Source organism: Nicotiana tomentosiformis, chromosome 1 (genome assembly GCF_000390325.3).
Source record: "Nicotiana tomentosiformis chromosome 1, ASM39032v3, whole genome shotgun sequence".
NCBI classification, from domain to species: domain Eukaryota; kingdom Viridiplantae; phylum Streptophyta; class Magnoliopsida; order Solanales; family Solanaceae; genus Nicotiana; species Nicotiana tomentosiformis.
In genome coordinates, this window is record NC_090812.1 from 49,771,195 (window position 1) to 49,780,429 (window position 9,235).

Sequence of the window (9,235 nt, forward strand, 5' to 3'; positions counted from 1 at the left end):
TATTGATAAAATCTACACATAAAATACATAGATCTTCAAGAAATTTCTTCAAGAACTCAAAGGAGGGTTTTGCAAGATTTCTTCCAAAAGGTAATCCTACACCCTTATACTTAAATGTATGAATATATTATGGTAATATGAGTATGAATTAAGTATAGGAACTCATGGTATGGTTATTGAAAGTCATAAGCTCCCAATTTAAATACATAACCATTATAGAAATTGAAAGGAGATTATTTGATGGAATATTGTTGGTTGGGTGAGAATGGTTGGTCACACATGTGATGTTAGGATTATAAGTTGTTAAATAATGATGGTGGGATGAATTGTTAGTAAATTATGGTAGTTGAAATAACTATTTCTATGGTTAAGAAATGTATAAATGTATGCCCACTAGGTATTTGATAAATTATCTAAATGGCCTAAACTATAGAATTTGTTACTAATGTTGGTCCCAATGGATGTTGATATTGTAGATTGAAATTGCTTAGTATAGTAGATCGTTGTAGTAACATTAAGGGGTGAATTTCAGTTTTGGATCGTTGGCATTGAATTGAGGAGACAAGAAGACATTCAGAGGTGGATACGCGCGGAATGGAATTTTCTAAGTATTGATTAGCTTGCTCGACGTTGGGTTCGCCTTGTTCGAGGTAAGTAACTCTTCTAATCTTGGAGCTGAGGGTATGAACCCTAAATATATGTATTTTGTGAATTATTGGGAGGTGACGCACATGCTAGGTGACGGGCGTGTGGGCGTGCACTATAGAAATTGTGACATAATTATTTCTGTAAAATTGTGTAGTAAATAATCTTGACATTTTCCATGCAGTTTTATGTGTTAATGAAATTGAGCTGAAAAGTATATTAAAAATCATGTTGAGGCTATGTTCCAGTATTATTGGGACCCACATAGGTCATATTATTGTGAATTATTTATTTTAAATTAAAAATTCATACTCAGTCATATTCATTTCAGTGCATATCATATCTTAGTCTCTGTTGTTATTTATTGATACATCATATCATCATTTTGGGCTATTCTCATGACATTGTGAGCCCATGAGAGAGAGACTGGAGAGATTGATGATTGAGGGAGGCCAAGGGCCTGATTGTGAGGATATTTTTGGGATCGGGCTTCACGCCATAGCAGGCCATGTTGGCTTTATATACATTATACTATTGCACGTGAGTTGGCCATGCAGATCCTTATATATTATACTATTGCACGTGAGTTGGCCGTGCAGATCCTTACATTATACTATTTCACGTGAGTTGGCCGTGCAACACGTGAGTTGTCCGTGCAGCACGTGAATTGTCCGTGCAGATCCAGATATGATATTGTAGCACGTGAGTTGTCCGTGCAGTACGTGAGTTATCCGTGCAGCACGTGAGTTGTCCGTGCTTATAGCGCTTGGGCTGTAGGAGCCCCTCATGAGTTTGTACACACCCCTAGTGAGCGCAGTCGACTATAAATAGGGATCGGATTGCACGCCGCAACATGTATTGTATAGCGCTGAGTGATTGAGTGTGCTGAGCACAGTGAGAGAGAATGCGAGACAATGAGATTGAGTACTCTGAGAGTGTGAGTACATGAGTGCAATCTCTGAGATACATTGCATTGACATGCACACATGACATATATGCATAGAGATGTATTTTTCTCATGTTGTACGGTATCACATTATTCATGATTTCTCACACATGTTGACATATGGGCATAGTGATGCATTTTGTTTTACACTGGTTATTTGGGAAAGAAAATGAGATATTTTATTTATTATTGAAAGGATTTTGGAAAAATTACTGTTTTCAAACTTATTCATATTTTTGGTAACTTCGGTAAACTATTCGGGTTTTCATTGATGTACTTGAAAGACAGAACTATTTTCAGAAGTCATGATTTAGCTGAGCATTTATTCTTGAGTTACTTCTGGTATTACTTGTTTAATATTGTTATGAACTATTGTTGGTTATGGAAGTTGGACTCTGACCTTGGTAGAAGCTCGTCACTACTTTCAACCTAAGGTTAGGTTTGTTAGTTACTCAGTACATGTGGTCGGTTGTACTGATACTGCACTTCTGCACATTGCGTGCAGATATTGGTTGTCGTTGTGGCTGTGTTCGATGGTTGCCGGATTTAAAGATGTACCTGCGTTCCTGTTGCAGCTACCTCTTGTTCAAGGTAGCCTTAGATTTATAAAAGCTCTGTTTATGTATTATTCAAACAGAATATGTATTTATTTTATTTTCGCTTTGTATACTCTATTCTTAGAAGCTCATGATTTGTACTACCAGTTCTTGGGAAAATGTATTGGTTTTAGATATTCTCTTTTAAATAATTATTATTGTAATTAGATAATTGAAAGTTGGCTTACCTAGCGGGTTAGGTTAGGTGTCATCACGACTAGTTGGATTTTGGATTGTGACAAAATAAATAAAAAGACAATATATACTTAAGAACAAAAGATGTAACATGGGGAAAGCTTGAAAAAAAAAAGTGTTGGCAACTGCTTTCTGCTCTCTTATTTGAGAAAATAATTTACCACATAATGAACTTTTAAGTGTAGAAAGGCCAAAAGGAATATAAAAGATTGAAGTAAAATATAGTTTGAAGAGAGAGTAATAAAGTGATAAAAGTAATGTAGGCCATGTGATAATGATGATGTGTATAAATGAGGTAAGAATACACACGTAAAGTTTAGGGTATTTAAGGTGAATTCCAAAAGTAACTATTCCTATTCCCAATATCTCGAGCGGTCCCAAATTATTTTTTTCATTAAAAAATATACTTTTTCTTTGATATACTAAATATTTTTTTTAAAAAAATTATCATATGCAACTATTTAATATTAGAAATTTCGGGAGCCCCACAGATATGGGGCCTCAAGCAACTTGCCTTGCCGCCCCTGGCAACGACAAAAAGGTCATTATTTTTCGTTTTGTTTCCTTGACATACTCTTATTATTTTAGAACAAGATCTCTGCAACTGAGAACAAGAAAAAAAGGTAGAGATGATTAGAGAAAGATGAGAAACAGAATCTCGCAAGTGTTTTACAAAAGGAAAAAAAAAAGAAGACAATTAGTTAACCGAAAACTCTGAAACTGAAACCAAGGATTCTTGTGGGAGCAAGAAAACACACCCCACATCCTGTTTTGTGTAGTCTGAGTCAAATTTGAATGCCGAATGATTAAACACATGCTAAATCTGTGTTTTCTAGCATATAACTTTGTGACATCTGGTTGCGAACAAATAATAAATCAAAAGATTGTCGCTTATAATCCTCTTATTTAAAATTTTAAACTTGTGGAAAAGAATTCTTTTATTAAAAATATAGTATATTTTATGTGCAAGAAGCTCTTATGTGTGACTTAACACCTTGTTTGGTTGATTGTTACATATTTTTACTTTAAATAACATAATGTTTATTTTATTTTTACTTAAATTTATTGTATCGTATAGTTAAATTTGTCATTATGTAACGACGAAAAGTGCCGCTTTATGTAATGACCGATTTGGTATTGTCGCGTCGTTATCTTATTTTTTCCTCTCATCTTGTCCTTGTCATTAAATAATTATATTTTATCTTTTACTCTATATTCTTATATGATAATTCTATCTCGTACCCTACTTCTTTTTTTTTTGGTAATATTGCAAGTCTATTCTTCATATTGCTGGTGCATGACATTAAATAATACAATCTATCCAATTAAACATTGTATCCATCAAAACAATACAGTACAATATAATACAATACGATACATTATAAAACGATATGTAATAACCCGCCAAACAAGCTGTAATTTGGTGATGGACGGGATAAGCTTCAAAGTTCAAACCATGGACATTTTCGTGTTCCAATATTAGAAGTTTGATTTGTTAAAGAATATATATATATATATATATATATATATATATATATCTTTGCAATATTTCTTTAAAAAGTACATTAACTTAACTAATACTCCCTCCGTTTTAATTTATGCGAACCTATTTGACTGGACACGGAATTTAAGAAATAAGAGAAGACTTTTGAACTTGTGGTATAAAATGAGGCACACATATTTTGTATGGCTATAAATTATTGCATAAAAGTAAATTATTTTCAAATATGGAAAGAGGTTATATATTATTTTTGGCACGAACTAAAAAGAAAATAGATTCACATAAATTGAAACAGAGGAATTATTTAAGTAATATATCAGTGTAAAATTTTTTACACTATAGATTGATTTGTTAAATTATAATGATAGCATACTTAAATATACTGTAAATTTATGAGAAAAAGAAAACAAGAAAAAAATTCACCTCAAAGTACACTTGTGACTGAATAAGTCAGCAAGTGATCAGATCCATGTCAATCACCTCTGTGCAGGGTCCCACTTTTAATAGATTCCCAAACTCCCAAAAAACAACCAAAACAGAAGCTGCCACAAAAATCCTATGCTCCTCTTTTGCAGTTTAATCACACAATTCATCACTGTACAACTTGTTGACTCTCAAATTTCCATGATCAATTAGTATATAGAGTTCAATCTAAAATTTCTAGTGATTCTTTTTTGGATTTTGTTGGTTGAATTTTGAAGAAATGGATAATGATGATGAGAAAAGGGAGAGTGGGGTTGCAGAGAAGAAGGTGGCTGTGGCTGATGTTGAAGCATTGAAGAAATGTTTGGAGGAAAACAAAGGGGACAATGATAAATGCAAGTCATTGGTTGAAGCTTTCAAGTCTTCATCAAGAATTAGGCCATTGAGACCAATGAGGCTCAGAACTGGTTCTTGGACTGATGTGTAAAAAGCTCTAATCTTTCAGCATAAATAATATACTATAAAGCTCCAATCTTTGAACAAATGGTAGTCCTTTTTTCCAATGTTTATATAAATTCTGTCTATAGTGGCTTAGGATTGATGATGATAAAAACTATCCTTTTAGGTCAGTCATTTCCGAGAAGCACATGTGGTATTGTTTCATTTGCTTTCAGCAGTGGAAAATTGATCCTGAATTGTGCTTTTTTTTTTCTTTTTTGTTCCCCTAGTTAAATACTAAGCAGGGAATCAAGAAACTGTTCTTATGACAGTAGTTTGGTGAATGATAATTCTCACTGGGCTATATGCTCAAGTAATATGTAATGTTTTTTTGACTGCTCATTTATCAAAAACAATTCCAGTTTCTGAGGCTTAAAGAATTCTTTGAGGGGTCGTTTGGTTGGAAAACAAGTTACCCCAAGATTAATTATCTTGGGATTAGTTATTCCACCATCTCAAGGGATAAAAAAAAAATACAATTTCGGAATTAGTTATAACACGATTTTATTACAACCAAACATGTGATTAACTCATCTCAATTTTAATCCCGTGATTATACCAAACGAGCTATTATTTCTTTTTTCCCTGAGAGTGTATGCTATTATTTTTTTTTCCCGCTATTTCATATCAGATGGTAGTACGTTGGCATTTGTATTGCGAACATATTATTCCTGACAAATTGGGGCGGGATGGATGAAATGGAAACTCGCTTCCGGTGTTTTGTGTGACAAGAAGGTGCCACCGAAACTAAAGGGTAAGTTCTACAGAGTGGTGGTCAGACCAACGATGTTGTATGGGCCTGAGGGTTGGCCAGCCAAGACCGCTCATGTCCAAAAGATGAAGGTAGCAGAGATGATGATGTTAAGATGGATGTGCGGGCACACCAGGTTAGATAGGATCAGAAATGAGGTTATTCGCGATAAGGTGAGTGTGACCCCTATTGAGGACAAGATTCGGGAAGCTCGGCTTAGGTGGTTTGGACATTTGAGGAGGAGGAGCACAAACGCCCTGGTGAGGAGGTGTGAGAGGTTAACATTGGAGGGCCTACGGAGAGGTAGAAGTAGGCCAAAGAAGAGGTGGAGAGAGTTGATTAGGCAAGACATGACGCAACTTTAGCTGACCGAGGACATGACCCTTGATAGGAAGGTATGGATGTCGAGGATTAGGGTAGTAGAGTAGGTAGTGTAGAGTGTTCATAGCAGTAGTATTGGCACGCAATCTCGCTTTCTGTTGGTAGTAGGTTTTTATGACTAACCGTTGTTTTCTTTCATTGTTGATCACCTTACTATCTTGTTGTTTTTATTTTGCTTTTATATGGCTTTTTGGTACTGTCCCTTGTCTATATTTTCATTAATGTGATGATCCTCACAAGGTAGGGGTAAGGTCTGCGTACACACTACCCTTCCAAACCCCAATGTGTGGGATAATACTGGGTATGTTGTTGTTGTTGTTGTATTATTCCTGACAAAATGCAGATGGAAGGGACATAAAATGCCCTCATTAGAGGATCTAAGGAATGAGAATGCCGATAAAGAATAGAAAACTACAGAATTTGGCTCTCGGATATAAAATATAAATATACAAAATCATGATAAAAACAGATTTCCAAGTTCGAATACTTCTCTCAAATTACAGAATCAATTTGGTTATCACGTAGTGAAATTGATCCTTCTTTTGTCAAGTTCTCGACTTGGTGCTATTCTATTCAGTAATGATCCTTTGTTACAGGAAGTTTAACTGTATTTCCGGAGGAGCTGAAATTTGAATCCTATTTGCAGAAATCAAAAAGGCTTTGCTTACTGCAGTCCCTACTCTTCTTGGTTTTTCATGGTCTTATCTACAAAAAGCACATCTTCAATCCAAGCAACAACGTTGAATGCCAAACTTTCCAATACTCTAGAATAGCTCTCCAAGATTGCCTTTCCAACATCCTGCAACAGTCAGTAAATATATCTTCGTTCACTTATCTATTCAAGTGTAAGGCCTAACAATTACATTGTTCGGTCAAGTATTCAAGATATGGATTCATTGAAATTTTTACCTTATTGAAATGGATCTTGCTTGTGTCCAATGTTGTTTGTGAAAGTTCAGGATACCGTTGCTTCAAAGAAAACAACAAACTTTCTGCTCGTTCTGCTAAGACATGATTCTTATCAGTCCGATCTTCAGAGACAAGATCTTTTACCATGACCCATGATGATTTCGATTGAGGCATGCATGTTTTACGTTTCCATGTATACATTGAAGCTTCAATCTTGTCAGCAAGTTCAAGTGCTTCATGTTCAGAGCTTATGTTTAGACTGTCAAGGAGATGTTCAGGGGAAAACTTCTCTGCTGAATACATGTGGCGATAGATTGAGTCTCCAACACTCGCCTTTCCACTCTGTAGCAAAATTTACCTCCTCATTAGTACTGCAATTTCCTATGTTTGTGTATTATGTTTTGAGTATGTTGTTCATTTAATCAAGAATTATTCAATAGAAGGTACCTTAGGGAGTGATGCCATGTATGATTCTGGGATTTCCATTTCAGAAAGAATGCTGCTATTGATAGCCATTGCTGCTTTGTGAATTTGGTTGGCACAGTCGCGTTTGTGTCTCAAGTGCTTCCTTGCCTTCTCGGAGATTCCACCAGAAGGAACACAAACAACTGGTAACCACCACTTCTCTTCTTTGCGCTGAGGTTGAGGCTGAACCTGAATAATCTTCCTAAACGATCCAGCACGTGTTGAGTTGCTTGACATGCTTCCTTGCTCAGCATACCAGAACTCAGTGGCCTCAAAACTGTCCAAGATTTCCTATAAAAGATCTCATTTTTAGCTTCATGTTGCTAAAATGGAACTTGATTTTGAATGAACATTTTGATTTTGAGGAGATTGTAGTTGTGTGGTCTTACCAGGAGCATGGCGTCGAGTTTTCTCAGTGCAGGAAGGTTGATGTAGATATCTGATCTAGGCCTGCTTGTCAATGCCTAAAAGTAGTTGACATTGTGTTAATACTCTCAAATATGCAAAAGTGAAAAGAGAGTAAATCTTCTGCTAAAAAGAGTTTTCACCTCAACAGTGGTTCCATCTTGAAACTTTTGTGATGTAGTAACAAATTCCACAATGTAATCACATATAGATAAGAGACAATTCATCTCTCTCTTCCACATTATTTTCTTGTCAGGATGTAAAGGTTCCAATCTTTGGTGTTGACCAAACATAGATGCTGAAGAAGAAAACAACAATCAGTAAACAAAAAATAGAACAAGAATCATATTAAACTGGGATTTAGAATGTCTATTTGAGAAACTTACCATAAAGATTTGTAATGGAATTTGAGATTGTCACTGCTGTTGATACACCTTTTCCCCCTCCTGACATGTCCTCTCCTAATAACAACTTTGAAAATCTCTCCTTCATCAATTCAAGCTCTACAAAGTTTTCGATACCAAAGTTAGCAAAATCATATATGAAGCTTAAACTTGTAATCCTATTTAGTTTATTGACTTACCTAAATCTATTGTTTCAGGATCATCTGCAATAGTCTTGTGCTGCCTCATTCCTAGTCTCGAAAGAACAGCACGAGTGGGAGATTTCATGCCTCGCGAGCTCATAGGAGATCCTGTCTCAGACCAACTATTTTCATCTGTATGTTCTGAAAAGGCTGAGGTCTCTGAGTTTGTTCTGCAATAGGCAAAAGAATAGCCACTCAACGTCGAAAAACCTGTTGTTTCAGTAGGTGATTGATCATCCACAGAAGATGGTGATGGTTGATATCCATATCCCACATCAGGACTTTCATCAGGACTTGAAATATTTTCCATTTTGAGACTCTCTTGCTGTAAATTCTCTGGTCAAATCTGCAAAACAATCAACAAAATGCCACAAGTTGTTTCAAGATTTGCAAGCAAAAGTTTCAAGAAAATTGATGTCTTCTTTCAAATCCAAAAGCTTTTTAACTACCCGGGAACTAAACTGAAATTAAAAATAACAGAATCTACAGCAAAAAGATAAAGTACAATGTTTTATACTCTTTTTGGACAAAAGCAAAAGAAAAATAGCATGTGTCATTGTTAACTGCAACTTTAAATAAGTCTCTGAATATGCAGCAAAGTTTGTATACAAAAGCAGTCTTGAATATGAAGATAAAAACTGAAATTTAAACATTTAAAGCTAACGGTACTGAACAAAAAAGCAAACGGTTAACCATTTCTTTATGTTACCTTTTAACAGTCACAGATTTTTGAATTTGAATAGTTGAAGGCAAAGCTAATACTGAAGGCAGTTTGAAACTGTTCCCTCCTTAAATCTTCTTCTTTTCTATTTACAAAAAGAAATCTGATTTATCTAAAGAACAAAATCAAATCTTGGCCGTCTGATCAAAATACAATCAAACAAAGAACACCCTTTTGCTGAAAATGGTTTCAGAATTGGCCATGAAGTTCTGA

General features: G+C 35.2%; 1 protein-coding gene across 1 annotated transcript; it reads right to left on the reverse strand.

Moving 5' to 3' along the window:
- Window positions 1-6,348: 6,348 nt before the first annotated feature.
- LOC104113275 (rop guanine nucleotide exchange factor 3-like) lies at window positions 6,349-9,235 on the reverse strand. Its single transcript, XM_009623390.4, has 8 exons — window positions 9,011-9,235; window positions 8,299-8,647; window positions 8,102-8,218; window positions 7,859-8,013; window positions 7,700-7,774; window positions 7,293-7,601; window positions 6,846-7,187; window positions 6,349-6,735 (listed from the first exon to the last, which is right to left on the reverse strand). Exons 2-8 carry the CDS (start codon window positions 8,609-8,611, stop codon window positions 6,613-6,615), a joined length of 1,434 nt encoding a protein of 477 aa, XP_009621685.1. The 5' UTR covers window positions 8,612-8,647; window positions 9,011-9,235; the 3' UTR covers window positions 6,349-6,612.

Excerpts from the sequence above, each read along its gene's own strand:
- LOC104113275 (XM_009623390.4), bottom strand. The coding sequence starts at position 8,611 with ATGGAAAATATTTCAAGTCCTGATGAAAGTCCTGATGTGGGATATGGA. Across the intron at positions 8,219-8,298 it reads TCCTGAAACAATAGATTTAG|AGCTTGAATTGATGAAGGAG; the intron begins GTAAGTCAATAA and ends AAAACTTTGTAG. Across the intron at positions 7,188-7,292 it reads ACATGGCATCACTCCCTAAG|AGTGGAAAGGCGAGTGTTGG; the intron begins GTACCTTCTATT and ends ATTTTGCTACAG.